Source organism: Peromyscus maniculatus, chromosome 3 (assembly GCF_049852395.1).
Source record: "Peromyscus maniculatus bairdii isolate BWxNUB_F1_BW_parent chromosome 3, HU_Pman_BW_mat_3.1, whole genome shotgun sequence".
NCBI classification, from domain to species: domain Eukaryota; kingdom Metazoa; phylum Chordata; class Mammalia; order Rodentia; family Cricetidae; genus Peromyscus; species Peromyscus maniculatus.
Window position 1 is genome coordinate 162,474,766 of NC_134854.1, and position 25,756 is coordinate 162,500,521.

At 39.4% G+C, this 25,756-nt stretch overlaps 1 protein-coding gene across 6 annotated transcripts in view; it reads right to left on the bottom strand.

Annotated features, from left to right (window-relative positions):
* The window catches only part of LOC102909681 (solute carrier organic anion transporter family member 1A5), a 96,267-nt gene that overhangs the window by 36,683 nt on the left and 33,828 nt on the right, over positions 1-25,756 (bottom strand). For 4 of the 6 annotated variants that reach the window (XM_076568211.1, XM_042274260.2, XM_076568213.1 and 1 more), the window contains 2 exons: positions 12,334-12,513; positions 1,706-1,811 (listed from right to left, as the gene is read on the bottom strand). In XM_076568211.1, the coding sequence (XP_076424326.1) occupies positions 1,706-1,765 (60 nt within the window). In that variant the 5' untranslated portion in view covers positions 1,766-1,811; positions 12,334-12,513. Of the gene's footprint in view, positions 1-1,705; positions 1,812-12,333; positions 12,514-18,505; positions 18,536-25,756 lie in introns of those variants that run through there. The other 2 variants (XM_076568212.1, XM_042274263.2) reach the window with 2 other exon arrangements.

Consider the following 25,756-nt stretch of genomic DNA (forward strand, 5'->3'; position numbering starts at 1 on the left):
GAAGGGAAGGAACAGAACACAGAATTACACGACAGCATCATTTCTGCAGCAAGCCTACTCTGTTCTATCTGCAAGAATGACAGGTCTCTGGATGTTCCTGGCCAGTTCAACATTTTGCCCTCTTTCTCTGCATCCTTGAGAACAACAAGCTACATTCTCACTGCTGGAGGCAGCATGACCTGTTTTATTTTTCTTCCTGGGGCAATATGCCCTATAACCCTTTATCTCAGTAGTCCAAGTGGTGTTCATGGCATGAAGACACAGGAAGAACATTCTGGGGGTCTCTTGGGTGCAGGATGAAATGTGGCTGTGTTCTTATAAGACTCCTCCCTACCTGCCTGTTACTAATGAACTCTTGAGTGATGTAGTAAATGAGCTTCCTGTTTTCCTCAACTTCTCTTCCAGCAGCTGGTTGATGGCAAATGTCATCAATCCAGCATCTGTGTACTATCAAAAGTCTAGAGAGTACTTCCATACTATCTCATCTGAAATAATAGGCAGATCATACTGTGTTAGATTAGTTATCACTGCTTATAAATTTATTGTCACTAGCACCAATTAATTTGGATAAACGAGAACAGAAATAAATGTTTAAAAAAAAAGAATTGAGAAACATGAACACCAAGTTCAGTATAGCTCAAAAGTACTCTATGATTGTAAGAAAGTGTAACTCCAGCTCTAGAAGTTTGTCTTCTAACTCCAAATGCCATTTGCAGAGAAGTTCTCTCTTCCCCCTACAAATCCTTCAGAGGATGTGATTGACACTTGATAATTTTCACATGGGTTTTCTAACTCAGGTCCTATATTTAAAAGCAAGATATATCAAATTAAAAAAAAAAAACAAGCTTAAGGAGATCTTTTATTTGATTTGTGTTTTTGAAGAGAAATCTAAGCAGGTAGTGAGCACAGTGCTCTTTCTCTAAAGCGTTAGGTTCTGGGCAGAAAGTGAACAAAACCAGTGTCCATGCTGGTTCACGTCCACTGCTACACAACATCTGTATTTATAAAGCTAATCCTGCTGACTGTTCACCTCAGCACTCTAGAATCTGAACCAAACTCCTTTGGAGCTGTCTTTTTATTTCTTAAGGGAGTTCTCTTTTTTCTCTTTTTTCTTTCATTCTTTTTCTTTGTGTATGTGTGTGCATGTTAGTGTAGGATGAGTTTATGTGTGTACATGCACATGGGGAGACAGAAGACAGTATAATACACACCTATAACTTTTTAGATCTCACCCTCCTTTAAGACCCTCTAAATCAGTGGTTCTTGACCTTCCTACTGCTGCACATTTAAATACAGTTCCTCCTGTCATATTGACCCCAACTACAAAATTATTTTATTTGCTACTTCATAACTGTAATTTTCCTACTGTTATGAATCGAAATATAGATATCTGATAATGCAATGTATTTGATATGTGACCCCTGCGAAAGGGTCATTTGATTCCAAAGGCATGGTGACAGACAGTTTGAGAACCACCACTCTAGAGCATTCTTACTAAGTTTCCTGGATGAATTATCCTGGTTAGACATCCCTAATTATAAAACCAACTTCTTTAAGGCAAGAAATTAACAACAACTTGGGTAGAGGCAAAATGACTTTTGTGTTGGAAAAATTCTTGTAATCTGAGCAATGTTACAAGGACTATCAAAACTTTCTTAAAAGACTCTCATGCACATATACATGTATACAAGCTAACAATCCATACCTTGATCTTGGAAAAACATTTCACTCCATGAGTCGCAACCCTGTTCTCAGGTTCTGCCATGTTGTTCTTCTGATTCTTCCCAGATGTCTATGCTTTAAATGTCTTACTGATGTGTTTGCAAGAAAACAGACAGTTGTTAATTATTACTAAACAAATCATTAAAAAAAAAAACCTCTCAGGACCGGAGTGTATCTTTTTTAAAAATATTTTTAAACAGAATTCTTTATTGATTCTTTGGCAATTTCACAACATGCACCCCAATCTCACTCACCTCCCAGTCACTCCGTATCTGCCTATCAACTCTACAGCATACCCCCCAAAATTAATTTAAAAAATCATCACTCCTCCATCTTTCCAGTACCTCTTCATTCATCCTAATGGCATCAGGAGCTGCAGCAGGTCATGCAGTATACTCTTTTGTCCAATCTGTCCCACTCACAAAATGTTCATGGGTTTTTTTTTAGGTTTTGGGAGGGTTGTTGTTGTTGTTGTTTATTTATTCTTTGTGTCTTATACATCATGCCTCCAGATCCCACCCATCTTCTTCCCCACACCAAATAAAATAGAAGGGAAAAAGAAGGGGAAGAAACAAAGAAGGGGGAAATCTCGTCATGGAAGCTGCAGTGTGACACAATGACTCACAAAGTAAACCTGTTTATCCATATATATTTTGATGCAGATTTTATCAGAAAGAATCATTTGTCTGGTTCACGGCCCCTGGTCTCTGCTGCACCATTGATGATGGTCCCTCACTGGGACTCTTCCTCGACATCCTGTTGCTGCCCTGTGTGTGGAGATCCTGCATCCCTGGGTCCACAGGACTGACACCCCCACTCCCTAGCCCTCATGCTCCAGCAGATCACAGATGGGGTGAATGTTGGAGTGGGTGAGCACATAACCCTGGTTCTGGGCCTGTGTGGTTGCAGGGTTGGTCAGCCTGCCAGCTCTCCCCTGTCTTGGCCACCATCTAAAGAGATGAAAAAGGTGAGGAGTGGGATGAGGTGTTCATTATTTTTTAATGAAACATTGGTCTGGTTCAAGGCCTCTAGCACACCATCATCACTGGACCCTCACTGAAACTCCTCTCAAATATCCTGCTGGTGCCCCAAGACATGGGGATCCTTCAGTTATTGTTCTGCAGGACCAGTCTTTACATGCAGCAGGTCATAGAGGTCATAGATGGGTAGATATTATGATAGGCCAACCAAGACCCAGGATGTTGGTCTGAGTGTTAGCTGAGCGGGTCCTCGCATCGTCACTGGGACTGCCACCTTCAGACAAGGGGCAAAGCCAGCTCTCCCAGGCCCATGGTGAAAGGTGGGGCCATCTCTCCCAAGTGTGTGGGGGGTACAGCTCTTTCATGGGGGGATGGGACCAGCTCTTCTGCTGCAGTGTCCAGCAAGTGGCTGGACCAGCTATCACAGGGCCAGTGTGGGGTTGACTGGCTCAGCATGGCCCTTGGATTTCAACAAGAATAGTTCTTATTTCCCTCCAAGGTAATGTGGGCAATGGACATCATCACAGACTCCAGCTGCAGCAGGAACATGGACCCAGACATACCCTTGGCAGCCACTCAGGCCTAGATATCACCATGGCCCTGGTGGCAGCACAGGCCACCCAGATCAGTATGGCCCCAGCAGCAGCAAGGCCCTTCCTTGGACACCAAAATGATCTCAAGTGGCTATCCAGACCCCAGGTATCTGTATGGTCTTTGGGAGGACCATGGGCCCAGACATGGTCCCTGGCAGCAGCCCAGACTCAGATGTCACCATGGCCCCAAGGTGGCAGCTCAGACCCTTGGTGTTGGCATGGCCTTTGCTGGTATCAAGAGCCATGACATCAACCCAAACTGTGGCTGCAGAAGGGCCACGGAGGGCTGGGTGTCTTACTCAGGGTTTCTATTACTGTGAAAAATACCAGGACCAAAAGGAAATTAGAGGGGAAAGGGTTTACTTTTGCTCACAGTTCTTTATCACAGTTCATCACCCAGGGAGGTCAGGGCTGAACTCACAGCAGCAACCTGGATGCAGGGCAGATGCAGAGGCCATGGAGGAATGCTGCTTCCTTCTTTGCTCCCCAGGGCTTGCCCATCCTGCTTTCTTATACAACCAGACCTGTCTGCCAGGATGGCCCCAGCCACAGTGAGCTGGGCCCTCTCACCTCAGTCATCAATCAGGAAAATGCACCACAGGCTAGACCATCAGTCAATATCCTGGGACATTTTCTCAGTTGAGGTTCCCTCTTCCCAAGTGACCCTAGCCTGTGTCACGTTGATATAAAACTTTCCAGCACAGCTGTGTAGGTGGTTCACTGGGTAACATGTTTGATTCCTAAGCTTGAGAATCTCAGTTTGAATTCTTAACAACCAAGTAAAAACCAGGACTTTCTTTGCACCTGCCTGTAACCCCAACACTGGGAGGACCCAGACATCAGGATCACTGCAGTATGCCAACCTGGCACTCTAACAAAATGAATAACAGACAAGTTCAGTGAATAGACTCCATTATAAAACCTAAAGTGGAGCATTCTAGAGGAAGACACTCAGCATTGATTTGTTGCCTTCATAATATGCACACCTGTTTATGTGCACTTTCACCTGCACACATACATGTATATATACACACAAACCTATTCACTGCATGCACACACACATACAAACATGGTGAAATGTGCTCCAACAAATAAAGCTTGCCTGGAAATCAGAGTGCAGAGCTAGCCACCAGAGGCAAGGCAGTGGTGGTACACACCTTTAATCCCAGCACTTGGGAGGAGGAAACAGGAAGTGATATGGCTGGGTGGAGAGAGGAAGTGATAAGTGAGGTGGAGATAGGAGCTCCCCCTTTTGGTCTGAGTGTTCAGTAGAAGTAAAGAGTCTCTCTAGTGGCTGCCTGCTTTGCTTCTCTAATCTTTCAGCATTTACCCCAATATCTGACCCCAGGTTATTATTAAGATCAATTAGAACTTGTGATACTTCTGGCATCCAACTAGTGGGGAATGAATTCACAAAAAAAGCTGCTTGCTTTTGTAGCCATGGCATAGGCTGAAACTACATGAGGCGGGAGTCACTACCCCAATGGCTAAGTTTCTGTTGCAGCCTATCTGCAGCAAACGCCATAGGCTTTTGGGCTCCAAAAACCATAGGAGTTAGCTGCTCTTGCACATTACCCACATGCAAATGGCTGGCTCTTTGGCTTCTTCTCTCCTGGTGGGTTGTGGGCTCTCCCTGGAACCACTCTGTGGGCTGCTACCACAGTAGGTAGCTGCCTTGTAACCTGTCCTAGCTTCTACTGTTCTACACAGAAGCATTCAACTTCACATTTGAATCATCATTGTCAGCAGATTTGGTGAGACAATTGGGAATTCTTAAAGGGGGGAATTAATTAAAAGAGAGTTTTTTCCCACATTAAAAAATTGGAAACACTATTATAATGGAGGGAGTTAGGTCTCTGTATGATGATACACTGGATGGTTTGAAAATGGAACAATTAAATGAAAGGGTAATTAATTTAGTTGGGATTTATATAATGTCAATTATAAATATTATCTGTTATTTTTGTTTATCACTAAAATATTTGGTTAATATGAGTGCTAAGACACAAGTTTTAGAATAACTTACTAAAACAGGTCATAGAGATATTCAGACCCAGACAGAGGAATTTAAAGGAAAACCAATCTCAGCGTTGCATTATAAGGATAGAGAGAAATAGCCTAAGGTTTTCAAACAGCCAACCTTAATTTATCCTGTAACCTTACAGGAACTGCCAAATGATAGATAGCCTAAAGGCTGTGTGCAAAGGCAGACATTGAACTAATGAATGTAGATCAACAAGAGACAGACAGGGTAATCTTTTGCCATTGGGAATGACTTGGAGGCCTCTCACAGACCACCATGTCAAATTCAGTTCAGTCATTTCCTGTCATCATTAAGGAAACTCCTTCCCAGAACAATTAAAGAACCCAATGCATATTGGAAAAAAACATACTGCTCTGGATGATAGAACAGCTGTAGAAAACAGAACAAAAAATTCAGGAGAAGCCATAAAGCAAATATTTTGGCAAGCTTCTATAAATGAACAAAGACCAAAATTAAAAATACATAAAAAAGACATCATCATTGAAGGTCTTGTAGACACAGGTGCAGATGTAACAATAATTGCACCAGAATCTTGGCATCCAAACTGGTCTCTTCAGGAGGTAAATGTTCAGCTTTTAGGGATTGGAACATTATCTCAGGTAAAACAGAGCATGATATGGGTCAAATGTATAAGGCTAGAAGGACAAAGAGGAAAAATTAAAGCCATATATGACTAACATAGCAATGAATTTATGGGGATGTGACTTGTTACAGCAATGGAATACTCAGATTAACATTCCTCCAATCTCAGAAACAAACCATAAATTAACAGATGTTTCTGGGGAAAAAATATTAGAATATAAAGAACAGTCACCTAACATTCAGGTTGTACAAGAACAGGGCACAACAACTGCTGAACTTTCAAAGGCAACAACAGCTCTACCTTTAAAATGTTTAACAGACAAACCTATATGATTTGAGGAATGGCCTTTAACATTAGAGAAACTGCAGGCCTTAGAACAGCTAAATGCTCAGAATCAGCCAGCTCTTGGAATTCTCCTGTATTTGTTATTAAAAAGAAATCTGGAAAATGGAGAATGGTAGCAGATCTAAGAGCTGGTAATAAGGTGATTCAGCCAATGGCCTCTCTACAGTCTGGAATTCCTTTGCTTTCTCTGTTACCTAAAGGAAGGCTTCTTATAGTTATTGATTTAAATGGCTGTTTCTTCACTATACCTTTACAAAAAAAAAGACAGAGAAAAAATTGCCTTCATGGTGCCTACTTATAATAATTCTCAGCCTGTTAAGAGATATCAATGGAGAGTTTTCCCACAGGGAGTGTTAAATAGCCCCACCTTGTGCCAATATTTTGTAAGTCAACCATTGGGAATGATACATACACAATTTCCTCAATCTATTAATTATTTAGGATATAAAATAGGTCTTCAAAAAATTAGACACTAAAAGGTGCAAATTAGTAGAGATCAATTGCAAACTCTTAATGACTTTCAAAGATTGCTAGGAGACATTTCCCATCTAAAGCCCACTATTGGAGTAGAAAATAAAAAACTGATTAATTTGTTCAAAACCTTAAATGGTGACAAGGACTTAAATAGTCCAAGAAAATTAACAACTGAAGCTGAGACAGAATTGGCTTTTGTGGGAAAGAAATTACAGGATGTACATCTGGATCGTTTGGATACAGAGCTTGATTGCATTCTGGTTATTTTACCCTCTACACATTCTCCTACAGGAGTATTAATTCAGAGGGAAGATATTATCTTAGAATGGATCTTTTTACCAATGAACAAAGTAAAACATTAAAAATGTATTTGGAAAAGGTCTCTGAGTTGACCCTAAAAGGAAAATTGAGACTTCATCAATTAGCAGGAATAGACCCAGCAGAAATTGTAGGACCTTTTACTAATGATGAAATTGACAAATTATGGGCATAAAGTGAACCCTGGCAAAAAGGTTGCAGTATTTTTGGGGAGAGGTTAACAACAAATACCCCCAAAGCAAAAGAATTCAATTTATAAAAAGAAGTAACTGGATCCTTCCTCCAATTGTAGGAGGTACACCAATATATGGAGCCCCTAAATTCTATATTGATGCAAATGAATCAGAAAAGGCAGGTTAAAAATCAGAAAATTTAAGTAAAGTGATTCGAAGCCCTTATGATTCTGTCCAAAAGTCAGATTTATATGCTATTCTGATGGTATTAATGGATTTTACAGAACTTCTTAACAGTTATTGACCCTAAGTATGCAGAAAGAGTTGTTTTACACCTTGAAATGGCTAAATTTATCCCTGATGAGTCAGAATTAACTTCACTATTTATTCAGTTATAAGAAATAATCAGGAATAGGAATGATCCCTTATATACAATACACATTCAATCCCATACAGGTCTGCCAGGACCTCTAGGACAAGATAATAAAGAAATTGATCAACTACTGATAGGAAATTTGCTTGAGGCCTCAAAATTTCATTTAAAAAACACCATGTGAATAGCAATGGTTTGAAAAAAGGATTTTTCCATCACTTGTCAACAAGCCAAGAAAATTACAAGTAAATGTTCTACTTGTTCTTTATACAACCAAATTCCACTACCTACAGAAATTAACCCAAAGGGTACTCAAAGGAATGAAATTTGGCAGATGAATGTGTTTCATTTTGTAGAATTTGGAAAATTAATATATGTACACCACACCCTTGATGCCTATTTAGTATTTCAATTGGCAACTGATTTGAGTTCTGAAAAGGCTGATTCTGTAATCATGCATTTGCTAGAAGCTATGGCCATCATGGGTATACCTGCACAAATTAAAACTGACAATGCTCCAGCACATGTCTCTGGTAAAATGAAACAGTTTTTTGCTTTTTGCAATATGAAGCATATTACAGGTATACCACATAATCTTATAGGCCAACCAGTCATAGAAAGATCAAATCAAACACTTAAATATATGCTAAATAAACAGAAAGGGGTAACAACCCCCCCCCAGAAATAGATTACATAATGCTCTATTAACTTTGAATTTTCTCAATGCTAGTGAGAAAGGAACAACAGCTGCAGAGAGACATTGGGTAATTAAAAAAAATCTACAGAACTAAATCAGCCTATATACTTTAAGGATGTGCTGACTTCAGAATGGAAACCAGGATATATGTTACATTGGGGAAGAGGTTTTGCTTTTGTTTCTACAGGAGAAGAAAAGCTATGGATACCATCAAAATGGATAAAGGTTTGATTTGAACAAGAGAGACCTCTTAATTAGAAGAGATGATAGTTCATCAACCAGCATGACCATTCAATCCAAACTAACTTATATGACTAACAAATGCTTTTCATTTCCTCAGATATAACTTGGCAAAAGGGAACCTCCCCAAAGTTAGGGCTGGGAAAGTGTTGTGTTTTTCTCTTTTCAGTAGAATAAAAGTTAAGGGATCTGAAGACCACTGGACAAATGAGACATCAGAAGAAAAAGAACAAGTCACCCAGAAAAAAAAATGTTCCAAGAAAGAGAGTAAATTGGCCTATTGATATATCACATTTTCAATTGAATAATATTTCATAAGTCTCCCTAAATGTTTGTTTCTGTTGTTCTCTACAGGCACATAAATCAAATGGTCTGTATGTAGTCCCAGTTCAATTAAAATTAAAAATTAAAGCTGGCTTTGGAGTTGGAGTGTGGCTCTCTTCTTCTCTAAACCCAAGCATGCTTGTTAAAGTAAAATCCAAAATCTCTGTCTCATGTCAGAAGAGCAACCTGATATGGAACAGAAGAAAACCAAAATTAAGGGACTATTTTATTGCCACTAATTTCACAATCCTTTGGTTTTATTTTAACTCTTTAGAGCTTTTTAAAGAATAAATATTATCCCAAAATTTATAAGATTAATATATATATATATATGTATGTATATATATATATATATATTAAACTTCTTATCATGATATTAATGGTCATATAGAGTACTAACTAGTTCTAGAAATAAAAAGCTTCATCTAGCATCCTGTACATGATTTCAGGTTTGAGGCTCTATCAAGTAACTAGGAATTAAATTTTTGTACTCTAGATGTACATAATAAATATTGATCCTTTAACCTCTTTGAGATACGCTGCATATGACATTTAAAATGTTTAAGTTTTCTGCAGTGAACCAAGACTATGCCTAACAGAGAACTTTGAAGTCTCCAAAAGGATGATGGGGCCCCACAACAATTCCACATAGACTGTGAAACGCCACTACGCTGAAAAGCACCACCTGAAGGCTTTGGACTACAAACTGCTCAAGGTGCTTGCTGAGATGATCCAGCCTCACAGACTACTCTAGCCAAGACTTGAGACAAGTTCTGTACTTTCCCATTACTTAGAAACTAAACAACAAATTATACTGTTATTTCTCCCAGGACTTGACAATTAACCCAATTTTTTCTTTTCAGGATCCCCTAAAGATGCCATTGCCACCAGACAGCAGGAAGTGAACTTAAGAACATGACACCCACATTCCCAAGAGGTGAGGGTGGGTGGTTTTTGGTCTTTCAGTGGGTTGTGGATATTTGTCTTCATTTAGGGTGGTTGGTTACAAGTTGCTATTGGTAATGGTCAGGAAAAAAATCTGAATACAGATTAGATTAAGGGTTCTTGTTTTAAAAAGAAAAAGGGGGATATGGATATGATAAGATTTAAGGGTAGATTATGAAACCTGCTCTGAAAAGAAATAGGGGGGATATAGACATAGAAAATAGGTAGGTTATTTAATTACTTTTAAACCAAAAAAGCAACTACTAGTTTTAAATATTTTACATTGATATGGACCTTTGTGTATTTTTGCAAAGTTGAGATTAATTTTAGAGCATACTGTACATAACATTTCTAATCTTGTTCAAGGTGTTATACATATACATCTCATTTAACAATGTAATGCAAATTGCTTGTCCTTGAAAGTTATTATTACCAACTATTTAGAATAATAAATAAATGCATGTTAGTAGTTAACCACCTATTATAATCAAACTTGTGGAAATCTTAGGTATGTTTTCAGGGTCAAACAAATATATTTTAGGTAGACAGGTGGTCTTCAAACACTTCAGAGATCTACATGATATGGCATTTAGGATGTTTTAATAACATAGGTTCTTTTTTATGACAATGAGACATGTCTGCTCCTGGCAGCACCAATCTGCTTCAGAGAAGGTAATGGGCATCAAAGAAACTCCATATGGAGTTTACTTTCTTTCTTTTTTTTTTTTTTTTTTGGTTTTTTGAGACGGGGTTTCTCTATGTAGCTTTGCACCTTTACTGGAACTCGCTTTGGAGACCAGGCTGGACTCGAACTCACAGAGATCCACCTGGCTCTGCCTCCCAAGTACTGGGATTAAAGGCATGTGCCACCACCGCCCAGCTTGGAGTTTACTTTCTTTCTTTGTGGCATAAGTTAGCCATTGGTCAAGAAAATGCCCTTGTCTTAATTGTTGGCAGTTACTATTCAAACTGGACCATCAAGATACAAAAGAAAGGGGAGGCAGAGGCAGGCAGATCTCTGTGAGTTCGAGGCCAGCCTGGGCTACCAAGTGAGTTCCAGGAAAAGGTGCAAAGCTACACAGAGAAACCCTGTCTCAAAAAAACAAAAAAAAAAGATACAAAAGAAAGAACTACTGACTTGATCAAGACAAGGTAGGACATCTCTTCAAATATCTTGCTTTACAAAAAAGTCTGTGAGATATGCTCAGCCTGTAGTCCAAAAATGGATGTCCCAACATTACAGAGGAACAATGGGTGACTATCCAGGCAGCCAATTGTTTCTGTCATTGCTCACATTTTTGGAAGTTCCTTGTTTGCACTTTCTGCTTACTCAAGTAATATTATTTTCTTCATGGGTCTCTGATGGAGTTGAAGACTTCATAGTTATTGTTATAGTTTTCCTTGTTACCAGATTCAGAAAAGAAATTCACTAAAGAGGTGTAAAGTATATGAAGTTGAAAGATATTAAAAGATAGTTTTGGAATATTTCAAATAGAAAGTGAATTAGGTATAACCTTTTGGACTCAACAAGATAGGATAGATACAGAGTATTTTCTCTGAATTTGTCAGTTGTTAATTGACTAGACAATGTTGATATATTTATTGCCTATTTTTTGCATATAGATATTGTACTTATTATATATAGTTTTTCTTATATTAGTTATAATGTGCTTTTTTATTTTAGACAACAAGGGGAGAAATGTTGTGATTTTTTGTGTGCTCTAATAAATAAAGCTTCTCTGGAGATCAGAGTGTAGAGCTAGCCACTAGAGGCAAGGCAGTGGTTGCACACATCATTAATCCAAGCACTTGGGATCTCTCATGCCTTTGACCCCAATACTTGGGAGGCACATACCTTTAATCACAGCACTTTGGAGGAAGAAACAGGAAGTGATATGGCTGGGTGGAGAGAAGAAGTGATAAGGCAGGGTGGAAACAGGAGCTCGACCCTACTGGTCTGAGGATTCAGTAGAGGTAGAGGTAAGAAATCTCTCTAGTGGCTGGCTGCTTTGCTTCTCTGATCTTTCAGCATTTGCCCCAATATTTGACTCCGGGTTTTTATCATTAAGACCAAATAGAATTCACACTACACACACACACACACACACACACACACACACACACACACACACACACACACTCATACACACACACTCATACACACACACTCATACACACACACTCATACACACACACACACACACACACTCATACACACACACACACACACACACACACACACACACACACACATACACACACCCCACTTGAAAAGGAACAACTTAACCAGTACCTTGAATATTATAAAATTATCTAGAAAGTTTTGGTTCTGACTGACCTTGAAAATAATGCCATGAGGGAAGATTTGGCTTGTTTGATTGGCTTTTTCAAAATGGTGATATTAAAGCTAGCATCAGAGCTTGTTAAGCTCTGACTTTAAGCCAATGACAATATGGTTAAAATAAAGCTTTTCAATTCTTTATCAAAGCAAATGAAACCCAGATGATGCCCTTTGAACTCACTTGAAGGTTGCAACCTTTAAGAACTCGAAGACATCCACTGTGTTTGTGATAAATCTCTGCCTTAGTGAGACCACAAAGGCCCTTTAACCAGGCTTCCTTTTTGAGTTCTTTGCATTCCAAGACTTCCCTGAAGTCTCAAGAAGAGAAACAATTTCTGGGATGCTGTTGATTCACAGAAACCTGGGGAGATACAGAATTTTAGTCAAGAAAACAACCTAAGTAAAAACAACAAATAAGTCAATGATCAGGGACAAATCCAACACTTCCAGCTTTAAAAATGCAGGGCTAGGAAAAGACCAGACACCCAAACAAAGATTTATACATGGTTGTTTATGACCTACATTATGTATGGGTGAACATACCCCCCTCTGTATAGGCTACATGTAAGTTCAAGTATTTATATGCAATGCGGAAAGGTGACTTGAGCTCCATTCAAGTGCACTATCCTCATCAATCTATCTATTTTGTGTCTTGGAAGTAGGATATTTTTCATCACCATTAAATATTTTAATTTCACATTTATTCCAGAAAAATCTATTTCAACATATTTGTATGATTTCTCAGCAGTATCCACAGCACTAATTTATGAAATCTCTGAACAACATCCATTTAACAAGTAATCTAAAATGACTCTAAATTTATAAAACACTTAAATAAAACATTTACCAGAGTTCCAAATCCCAGTTGTCACTAAGTGATTGTGTATGACTATAGTTATATTTACTGCCTTTCAGTTACAATGAATACTTATTGAACACCTACTATGTGGCAATCACTGCATGAACCACTAAGATTGAACAAAGAACAAGAAAAGATTGTTGTTCTATGGAGAACTGAAGTTGTTTGAGATGCATCAATCACCACAGCAAGTTGCTTGGACTCAGATCCCAGAAAACCTATGCTTCTATTGGGAAAAAAAATGGGAATAAAGTTGACAGTAAATAATTATAAATAAATAAACAAAGGTGCACTGGTATAACTTATTTATTGTGTAAACAGGAAAAAATTCATAGGATATGGATGAAAATTATAGGGACTATCTTGGCAGTTATGAACATACATAGGAACAAAACCTCAGACTCAAGGCTCCCATGTTGCTGGAGGGCTTCTCTCCAGGTTCCACCAAACCCCGCAGTCCCACAATCCACGTATAAAATAATCACTCAGACGCATATATTACTTATAAACTGTATGGCCATGTCAGGCTTCTTGCTAACTGTTCTTTTATCTTAAATTAACCCATTTTTATAAATCTATACCTTGCTATATGGCTGGTGGTTTACTGGCGTCTTTACATGTTGCTTGTCCTGGCGGTGGCTGCAGTGTGTCTCCCCCCTTCTTCCTGTTTCCCCAATTTTCCTCTCTCCTTGTCCCGCCTATACTTCCTGTCTGGTCACTGGCCATCGGTGTTTTATTTATATAGAGCGATATCCACAGCACTTCCCTTTTTCTTCTTTTTTTTTAAAAAGGAAGGTTTTATCTTTAACATGGTAAAATTACATATAACAAAACAATTATCGAGCAAGAATTACAGTTACAATATTAAACAAGATGTCCTATCTATCTTATACTTGTGAGTTTAAGGTTTTATATCTAACTTATCTTTTATCATAACTGAGGAAATTACAACTATCTAGTCTTTAACCACATCAAAGACCTCAGAAGGATATAATATTACCTGAGAAATGGGAGAAGGATATATGTAACTTTCAGGAGTCTTACAGGGTGGACAGAGACAGCTGACAGCCTGGACAGTCATTCAAAGTTCTCTTATAAAGTTGGGGCGTCAGTCTTCAGCCCGCAGGCCTAGAGTCTCTCATTCACTTTTTTCTGTGTCCTGTAGAATGTCTTGTAGTTTCCTCTGTAAATCAGGATCCTGAAGGATCATTTTGTCAAGCAAAGTTCAGTGGTTACCTTCCTATGGGTCCTGCATGTCCGGTTGATCAAGCAGTCCAGGTAAGAACAGTTTCTTACCCAAATGGCTATCTTTGCCAAGGTGAAGATAAACTCCAAATGGAGTATCTTTAATGTCCATCCTCCTCTCCGAAGTAAATCCAGTGCTGTCAGGAGCAGATATGTCTCACTGTCCAGAACGTCTAAATTTTTAAAACATTTTAAATGCCATATTCTGTAGGTCTTTGAAGTGTTTGAAAACTACCTATCTATCTGAAATATATCTATGTATACCTAGAAGACTTATCTAACATGGCTATAAATATGATTATCATAGATGTAGCAGGAATCTTAAAAGTTCTTTTTTTTTTTTTTTTGGTTTTTCGAGACAGGGTTTCTCTGTGTAGCTTTGCGCCTTTCCTGGAACTCACTTGGTAGCCCAGGCTGGCCTCGAACTCACAAAGATCCGCCTGCCTCTGCCTCCCGAGTGCTGGGATTAAAGGCGTGCGCCACCAACGCCCGGCATCTTAAAAGTTCTTATTGATAAAATCAAACCCGAGACCAGTTATTGGGGTCAATGCTGGAAGATCAGAGAGACAGAATAAGCCACAGCTATCTCACCTTGCCAATTCCTCAGCTGGTCCTGTTTCCTCAGACTGGAAGCTTCTGTGTCCTCATCCCAATGGCTCTCAGCTGAACTGCTGCTTAAAAGCCTGAATGCTTAACCAGCCAAATGCTGAACCATCCAAATGCTTCTAGTTTCTGGTCCTCATGCCATATATATCTTTCTGCTTTCTACCACCACTCTCTGGGATTAAAGGCTGGCTTTCTGGGATTAAAGGCGTGTGTCACCATGCTTGGCTTTTTCCAATGTGGCCTTGAACTCACAGAGATCCAGAGGGATTTCTATCTCTGGAATGCTAGGATTAAAGGTGTGTGCTATCACTGCCTAACTAGTGGCTTTTCTGTTCTCTGACCCCAGATAAGTTTATTAAGGTACACAATATTTTGGCGAACACAATACCACCACATAGACGACTAATTATTAATCTATTTCTTAATTATCCATTACAATTTTAAATAAGTTACATAAACATAATACCTGAAACAAGAATAGAAATATATATACAGTATAACAAAATTAACTTCAAGTTTGTATCAATAAACTAAAATTTATACCAATGTAAAACATTTTAAACATAAACTAAAATCTATACCAATGTAAAACATTTTAAACAAGTTGTTCTTTAAAAGTAGGTTCATTAATCTACCCTTTTATCTTATCATCTCTATATCCTCTACATATCTATATCATATCTCCTTTTCTTTTTTAGAAAGAGATCGCATTTATAATCAACCTGTTTTAAATAAAAATATTGGTTTTTCTCTGTCCCACACTCAGAGTGCTCTTCTGATTTGGGACACAAGAATCTCTTAACCATTTTTTTTAAGCAATATGTCTGGGTTTAGACGGGAAGTGAGCCAATTCCACCTCTAAAGCCAGCTTGGTATTTTTGGGAATTTGGGCGTAGCATCTCTTACTACTTCCTGCTGGAGGGGGGCGCTGTATCTTATGGGGACGCAAAGAAAATTTTAGGCCTATGGGGTGGTCCTTGAGGCTGTATTGTGGGAGCCAGTTGCCTTGAAACCGTTCTGGGTGTTGGATCATCTGGGCCATGGTGTCATCGGAGATCTTTCAGGGGGTCTTGGCTGGTCAAACCTGATGTATCTTAATCTGGAACAAATCCATAGCTTCTGGCTTTCTGTTGAAACAAAAGCAGAACTTCTTTTCCAAAGCAACATATCCTTATATCCAAATTTTGAAGTCAAGGTACCTTTAAAATTTACATTTTGGCATAACTGAACAGTTTTTACAATCAAATGTTTTTCTTTAGTTACGAATATCAAAGACAACATAATCCAGATTTTCTGTGAGAGCCATCTTTACGTGACTTATTACCTTTACTGTTTTTTAAACACTTTATTTTTAGATACTATTTGTTTATATAATGGTATATTTTTTTCTCCTTTAAGCCTATGTACATTTTTACATGCATTATAAACTATTTCATCTGAATCAGTCTTATTGCAAACCTATGGCTTTAAACTGTAGCCTTTTAAGCCTGAAATGGTGCTGTGGCTGCTGGCTCCACCCCCTTCAGGTTTTCAACATGGTGGTGGTACGTTTTCTCCAGCTCTGGGAGACATCAAGTCTCAGAAATAGTAGGTCTACACTTTTATCAAAGCAGCGTGTAGCCCAGAAACCTCTTTTTTTTTTTAATACTAGTAAAGACTAAATCTATCACACAGTGTAATGTGCCGCTGGCAGACGCCTCATTCCCGCCATGCTGCTGGTCAAACGCACACGCCAGGAACCCGCCAGTGTTCAAACCTGCATTTTGCGGCATCTAGCTGCCCATATGAGACAAGAAGCAGGAACCTGATTTTGGCTCTGTTTAGAATTGGTTATTAAATATTCTCAGGTTTAAGGTGGAAACTCGAGCCGTTGGGCACCATTTGTTGCTGGAGGGCTTCTCTCCAGGTTCCACCAAACCCCGCAGTCCCACAATCCACATATAAAATAATCACTCAGATGCTTATATCACTTATAAACTGTATGGCCATGGCAGGCTTCTTGCTAACTGTTTTTTTTATCTTAAATTAACCCATTTTTATAAATCTATACCTTGCCACATGGCTGGTGGCTTACTGGCGTCTTTACATGTTGCTTGTCCTGGCAGTGGCTGCAGTGTCTCTCCCTCCTTCTTCCTGTTTCCCCAATTCTCCTCTCTCCTTGTCCCGCCTATACTTCCTGTCTGGTCACTGGCCATCAGTGTTTTTATTTATATAGAGCAATATCCACAGCACTCCCACATAAAACTTCAAGTTCATTTAACTTCATGGGAGGACCTAATATTGTTTTTTGACAGAATGGTAGAAGGGGGTGATTTCCAGGAGAGAGGAGACTCATGATTTAAATCTACACCAATATAGATGAAACATCAACCACTTGACTCTCCTCACCTGCCTCTCTTTTCCTCATCCATAGAACAATCTCTCATCAGTCTTTTCTTTCTTCTCTTCCTTCTTGTCCATGCCTCAGTCTGGGATGATCTCCCTACCCATGACTAAAAGAACTTACTCTTCTCCCTTATCAAAGCTGTCTTTGCTTTACTTAGTGGCTTAACATATAAACATTCTCCATATCTAATTTTCATTTTTTTAGCCAAGAGAAACTGGATGATCCAGACGATCACTAGATGGCTCTTTCCGTGCACACTAAGTAGTCATCTGGATAGTTTTTATCACAACCTTGAAGATTCCTATCAAAACACTTTTACTGTGTCAGTGAAGTTTTGCAAACAAATGTCTTGACTGTAAATAAAGCCTACAAAGCCAAGCACTTGAAAACAGATTCAATGTTACTGAACTAACCCGCACCTTCCTCTAAGGTACCCACACTTTCAGAAAAGATATGTTATGAAAAACATATCTTTTCAGATGCATTTTAAACATGTCTATAGAAGAAAAGAGACAAAGCAACATCTGTTTCATTGATTCAATAAAACCTGTGAAACTCAATGCTGAATCATGTCACATTCCCTTGCTGAGCACTATGAACCTAAATGAGAAATGAGCACAGAATAAGTGGCAGCCACATGAACAGTGTCCCTTTGTTAGCACGGCATTGTTTAAACAATGACTTCTGTTCCCAGAATCACACAGTATCACAGACAAATCCACATCAGTCATCAATGCTCATGAAAACAGGACATTACACTTTTATTAAGCAGACAACACTCTCATGGCTCACCGTCTTTTGCATCCACATGAGGAGTGGGAACACACCATTCTCATTCTCGAGCAAAAGAGTCCACGACTCTGAACCATTTGCATTGTTTGTGTTATTGTAAAGATGCATGATGGAACGTGAGCTCTCTCAAACTTTTTAAGAATACAGTGCAGAATTTCTAAGTAGTTAGGTGAGCACACTACAAAACAAATCTCTAGAGCAGTAACTACCTTGTAGTATTTGCACTCTAGACACACTGAGCAGAAACCCTGGAGGGGGGACCCTTTGGTTGATGGTCCTTAATAACATCTCAATCACAGGAGAATACAACTCTTTACAAAGTGAATAAACACACTCATTCATGCTCAGTAACCACACAGTTTGTGATTGTCAGAAAATGCATGCTGTTCATTCCACCTTACTCTGTATTATGAAATTAATAAAATAAAGGCTTTGCTTTACCATGGCCAAGCAAATAGTACATACATGAAGAAGCCTGAAGAGATGGTCCTCTCCCTGGTGAGGGAAAAAGAAAGTCACAGCAGTGAAACTCTTATGAAAAGCACCTTTTTCTGGAATCCTCAAATTGCCTTTAACTACTAGAGACAGCCTATTGGGTGCTTTCCAGCTGAAACAATTTCAACCACTACCAAGCCAAGGAAGGGCGTGGAGAATCAACAATGACTTCTTGTTTGTTGCCCAGCAAATAATTTGACTTTGGTCAGATTTTTCCAATCAGAAATCAAAGAACACAATACTGAATTCTACCTGTTAAGTCTGACACATATAGGAACACTTTTATTTCCTCCATTCAAGGCACCTGGAATGGGCTGCTCTGAGGAAAACTGAAACAGACATCAAGAACATTACCTATTCCTGAGGTTTCACCATGCAAAACAAGACTGGAACACAGACAAACCCTTCTCCAGAAATCTAGGCAGTTTGTGACTTTGAGTGTGTTCTAAATCTAGACTGAGAAGCAGAATTGGAAATTCGAAACACCTGTTCTACCTTTAATGGAGCTAACTGTGAATATCATCAATGTCACTTCCTGTACTAAACATACCTAGAGAATGAGCCAGTTCCCACACTTGCTTTGACTTAGGTCTGCCCAGGCAGCTTTAAGCTCTCTAGTGCACAGTCCTGTGGGGCCCTGGACTCTCCAGTTAAAGCAGGAATCAGGCCAAGCCAGTGTGGAAAATGCTCACTCTTGATACCCAGTTGCTTCAATGTTTGGTCCGTTTCTGCTCCCCCCCTCATCATTGCCAGCAAGAACTGTCAGGCTGGCTTAGCTAGCACTGGAACAGCTGGCATGCTGTTTCCTCTGGAGGACATCCCCCCTCGTCTGTAAGTCCCCACTGATCTCCCCTGCATCCGGAACCTCACCCTGTCTAGACTGAAGCCTTCTCTCCAGTTGCTGCAGTTCCTGAAGAAAGCGCGCCTTACTCCACTCACTACCCAATACTGGCTTTTCTCAGAGAGCAATACAAGGAGAATTATAAGTTCTTCAGTTTGTCTCGATTGTTTCCTTCCTTTTGTCTATACAGGCATAGTTTGGGGGCAATAGTAGGTAGCGCTAATTAATCTCATGGAAAAATAGTTGAACTCCTTTTTTCTCATAGAAGAGTATGCTTCCTTCCAATGTACTGCTCATATCTGAAAATCCAACAAAATCCCAGCACTTTTCCCTAATCCATTTATGTATGCACCTTCTTATTCTCATAGTAAAAAGGAGACAGCTGGAGAGTGTCAGGTGTGAGACATCATTCTGACTTTATTCCCAGATGAGCTGACTTGTCTATATGGGCTTTTAGCCTATTTATGTTAAAAGCCAGGAATCTTTATGTCTATCATGCACGACTGTTATGAAGACTGAAGTATAAAACTGTCATCAGCACCCCCACATGGGGCTGGAATGAAACAGTCACCCTGTCATGGCAGTGAATATTATTCATTCATTCCACAAATATTTATTAAGACTTTACTAAATTCCAAACACAGTTGGTGTGAGGGAGGTGAAGAAGAATAGCCTATGCTTGCTCTTAAGAGGTCTCAGAAGCTGTTGAAAGAGACAGATCATTAATTGGTAATGGGTAACTGTTGCCATGATTCAGTCAATGTCAGAGGGATTTAAAAGATTAATGAAAACCATTCTCCTGCCTGTGTCATTTTGGTGAAGTATATTTGTTTTAGAATAAGCACAAGTTTGAAGATCTGTTTGCAAACTAACCATGTACTTTTGGACAGGACACTCAGTTTCTCTATCACAAATGAAAACAACATCCATTGTTCTCAAAGTACAGATAAGAAAAGAGAGTTCGTGACAGAAACCAGAAAACAGTCACAAATGCACAAGAAGCGTTAGAAAGCCAAGCTGGGAAGCAGGGTAAAGGCTGTATCGGAAAGGGAAAGAGCTGAGATGAACAGGCTGGGGTTCTCAAGATCATAAAGCCACCACTGGAAGCTAGGAAAGCCCTGGTGTTTTCCCACTTCTCCACAATCCCAATGTCACACAAATATTTCCCAATAACACAACCTAACCAAGTCTGATGAACAGGGAACCTTAGTCTTCAGATGTCAGTCTCTGAGATACAGAATGGATAGATCATGGGGAAGAATGTAAGTGAGACCAGATAAACACTGACAAGACAACCATAATACTCACTGCAGAATTAAATATGCCTAATACATATTATAAAACAGGTGTGCAAGCAACATCCAACCAATGATAGCTATTGGCTGCTGCAGAATAGACTTAAAGTTCTTAGTGCTGTTCAGACTGCATCAGGAGACAGGTCCTTACATATATCAGCAGCTCTCACTTCCTATACTCACATCTCTGAACCACACTAAACACAAGATTTGCCATAAAGCCAACTGGTTTCTTTATTGACTTGAATGTATGGACTCATCTCTTCTGCATCACTGCAAAAGGAGCCATAGTCACCAGGTCTTCACAGAGCATGGTGTGTCCACAAGGAAAAGACTAACTGTTCCGAGGCTTACTGCCAAGAAATCCGCTTGCCAACAGACAACAGAGACATTCTGAAACACCAGATTATTGATTACTCAGTGATATTTTGAACTCCATGTATGATGTGTGTTGTTCAGTTGAGTGACTAACACTTAAGGAAAGTGTAGAAGAGTCTTTGTTCCTGAAGTACCACTGCTACATTTGAAAGCCACAGCTCTGATCTCATTTAGATAACACATTATCCTGAAAAAGCTGAACATCGTGGGAGATTATAGACAATAAACATCAACCTGACTTACTCTTCACATATTTTAAGCATTATTTTGGAAACTTTTGTTATATAAGTGCATTCAATTATTATCAAGGACTATGGGGATCCAGCCCCTCGAAAGTCCCCTCCCAGGGTCCAGGAAGAATCTACAACCAGCTGATAATTAATCTTTGATGAAAAGAAATGAATCTATGTACACGAGACTCCTAGTTCATATACTTTATTATTCTGTGATAGTTCTTTCTCTACACAGCTTCTATTCTGCTCTCATGTTTAGCTCCTTTCTTGCCTGATTTCTCTATATTTATCTACTGTCCCCTCTAGGTTCTATCTTAATTCCTTCATCTAGTTCTGTCCCTTCTAGGTTCTCATCTATCTAGTTCTTTCCCCTATCAGCTCCTCTCCCATCTCCTTCTCTCTCATCTGGCTCTTCCTCATCTTGGTCTTCCCCATCTGGCTCTTCCTCATCTTCCATCTTGTTCCTCTAGTCCTCTCTTCTAGCCCTTCAATCTAGTTCTTCCCCATCTCAGTTTGTTCCTCTCAAGTTCTTACCCATCTAGTTCTTCCATTCTCTTTTCTCTTCTCCGTCCTGTCGTGCCCTGGGAGTCCTGGTATATATACACTTACAAGCAATATTCCCTTAGCAGTGCAAAACCAGGTTTCCAGGGTCAAATGGAGGGGTGATAAGAATCACATAGGGAGGCAATAACCGTTAATTATCATTTGCAACCCCAAAGGGAAGTGACCAATGGGGAAATGAATTAACTAAAGGCTAAATTCAGGTAATATCTAAGAAGAGGGCTCTTATGTGCTGAACTATAATCTTAAACATAATTGGTAGAAAGTGTTAAGAATCTATAAGTTGCTAGGTCAATGGGAGAAAATAAAACTGTCTTCTTTTTTCCTGTGGCTCCTATCTGTCCAAGCTATCTGCTGTTTTTCTGCAGGGTGGGGGAAAGTGTGCTCAGTCGCTAGGCAACCTGTGTACAGGTAGATGCCTCTGGTGATAGTTAAAGGGAGATCTGGAACTAGAGGTAAGGTTTGGGAAAGGAGGAAGTAAGGCTTAATTGGCACATCCGCCAGGCCTTCTCAAACAGGTAGCCTGGATGCTTAAGTCTGTTCTTAGAGAGTACAGAGGTATCTCTGATAACGTACTTTCCTCCATCTGGGGATGGACCTGGCTGGATGCTGCTAATGATAATTACAGGGAGGCTTGAACTGGGAGTTCTTGCTGAGCAGTCAGTACAGAAGGTTATCTAAATATTCCTAGAAGTGGTTAGGTAAGGAGTTAGCGGTCTATAAAGTTGGTAAGGCTATAACAAAAGGAAGGTCCGAGCTGAATTGTGTAAAGCTATTACTAACGTCCACCTGACCTAGGCGGTGTCTCCTTGTGGAATTTATCTTAAATCAGGAGACTAGCATGTGGACTGTTATTACTGCTAGTCCTTGAAAGTAGCCAAGGGAGATATCTGATTCCAGAGAAAGCCTAAGGCAGTTCTCCAAATACCTGGAATGTGTATGTCCAGAGAGTGATCAGTCCACACTGTTAGCCCTTCTTAGGGAAAAGTCAAAACCATGAAGGCACACATGATTTTCATAACAGAATACAGCTGATATATAACAAGCCAAGTAACACCAAAAACTCCTTGGGATTTGGCTTCCTCTGGAGGAATTCCCTGATTCCTCCAGGTAGTGACTTTGCCATAACCAGCTGGGTTCTTATAATATTCCTTTGGCCCACAGCAAATTATCATAAAGCCCTGTGACATGAGTACTGTCATCCCAACTTTAAAGGTACATGATTTAAAGCACAGAGGGGTCAAACAACTGTCTGAGGTCACACAGGTCAGAAGTGGTAAAGTCAATGTTTATCCCTGGAGACTCTTACCAACTGCAGCAAGCTGTCCCTTCTAAAGTGCATGTGTCTGTGTATAAGACCTAAGAATCTTCTGAATGGGTTTACAATTGGTTTTCCTTCTCCTTTGGAAATTTCTATGCTGTTTTCTGTAAGTGTCACTGGAGAGAGATTTTCCTGGTTAAAAATGGTGGAAGAGTTAGCGAGCTGCTACTTAAGAGCTCTTGCTGCTTGGCCTGAGAACTGCACATTGGGCCCTGGCATTGGCCAGAGGATTGTGCATGGGACCCCAGCACACACATCAGGTAGCCTTCAAACACCTGGAACTCCAGCAAGGGATGCAGAAACCAAAGCATGTTTACAGCTTACATGGGCACCTACACACAAGTGCATAGACATATAAATAAAATAAATGTTTTTCAAAACCCATAAAGGGAACACAACCCTACAATCCCAGCTTTAGTACTTCAGAGGCAGAGGCAGAGGCAGGAGGATGGTTGTAAGTTCAAAGTGAGCCTGGTCTTCATTGTGGACTCCATGCTAACCAAGGTACACAAAGCCTGCCTCAAAAAGAAAAAAATTTTAGAGACAGTTGTAAAATTGACTCTTTAATATTAACAAGAATACTATGAACGTCTCATCCAGACTGATGTTGAAGCTTAACTATTTTTGTTCATCATTAGCTAAATATTTTTATTTCACTCAGCACATCTATTAAGTCTTCTGATTTGCTCCCTTCTTTTGCTTTGTATAGATTTGAGTTTGAGACAGTCCAAGCCCACCTAAATTTCTACCCAGAGACACTGGATAGCCAACAAGTGCCTTGAGTCACTGCTCAGAATGCCCTACTGGGTGCATTTGCTTGGTGTCAGAGCAGCATGACTCAGATTTCTAGGTGAGAGATGGAAAACAAAACACTCCTGTAGACTTCACAAAGGGAACAGCATGTGGCTCTGAGTAAATACTGGGGATGAGCAGGGGCTGGTTTCATCAGGGGTGTCTCTATATATAGCTTGTCATCATCAGCATCATGCCTCGGATCATTAGACAACCTCCAGTGTTCATTTGTGGCCATGTGCCTTTGTGTTTACACTTCTAACGGGCTGTGAGATCAGGAGGGAGGCATGAGGAGTTCTGATGGTAAGAGAGAGCCTCCTGAGCTTAAGAAAAATGACTTGATAAATTACTTTCTCTTGATCCTCAAATTTCATTTGTGATTCAAAATTTTATCTAGTTTTATTTCTCAGAAATCAATTTTTGAAAAGTAATTAATAAGGAAATTTGTATATACTTAGGCATTTCATAATTTGAGAACTATCTGCCAATAAAGATACAAAAAAATCTCTTGCCTCCTCAGTTTTAAAGAAAATGAACATTATAAAAGTTGATTCCTTAAAAAACATTCTAAGTCTTTGGGTGTGAAATTTGAAGCATGATATAAACAGCTTTTTCTGATCTTAACAACTTAACATATAGAATAAATGCCAAGTTACAGTACAAAATCTTTGAATTTATTTAACAAGTCATTTTCACTCACATAATGTTAATGGACTAGAAAAAGTGTATATCATACATTAAACTGCATCATATGTAAGAAAGAAATTTGTTTATAGTACGTGTTGCCAGACATCATAATAAACTTCATGCATTATCTGCACATTATCCTAAATAAAACACTTTAGGTGGAGCCATCTATAAGAACAACCATTTTAGAAGTTAATGATAAATATAAGTAATATCTTTGGGGATCAACTTAGATAAAGAAGAAAGAGCAAAGTTCAAAGAGAACCCAAAGACTGCTGCCTCAGCAGCTCTGAGAGCTGACATATAGAATAACGTAGGGAGGGAGGTAAAAGGAGGAAATTCAGATTTTGATATAGAATGTTTCACAGTCAGTTGGTTATGCCCAGTAGGTAATGGGACATGAATCTCACAGTTGATTATCAGCATAGTAAGTGACCATGTCACCCCAATGCAGAAAGATGGGCCACTGGATCAGAAGGGGAGAGACTAAGTTGCCCTGCTGCATCTGGATTTGTAGTCCTCATCTTTTTAATTTTTAAAATTTTAATTATTATTGGTGTGGGTGTGTGTATGTTTTCTGTGTATGAATGCAAGCACAAGTGTGCCATGGAACAGTTGTGGAGGTCATAGAACAAATCTCTAGAATCTATTCTTTCTTTCCATTGTGTGAGTTTGGGGGACCAAAATGAGGTTCTCAGGCTTAGTGACAAGTGCCTTTACCCACCAAGTCATCTTACTAACTCCAAACCTTTTCATCCCATCACATCCTTATCTCCCTGGCTCATATGACTGACTGCTTCTCTCGTGTCTCCTTAAAAAATTTGCAACACTAATTTTTCCTGGTCCTGTGATGATTTCTTCCTGCTCTGAGATCAAATCTTACTATCTTCTACCCACCACAGCCATGGCAAGATCCTGTATACAGCAGGTGATCAATAAACGTTCATCTCTATTGTCTATAGTCATATAAATATCTCCGTTAAATTTTATTCCTTTTTGTTGTTAAGAAACTTCTGTTTCTCAAATTCAACATCTTACAAACTTCAGACTACTTCAGGGTTGACTTTGAGATATAAATGGGCAGCCCTTGTTCAAGGACTATCTTCCACTAAA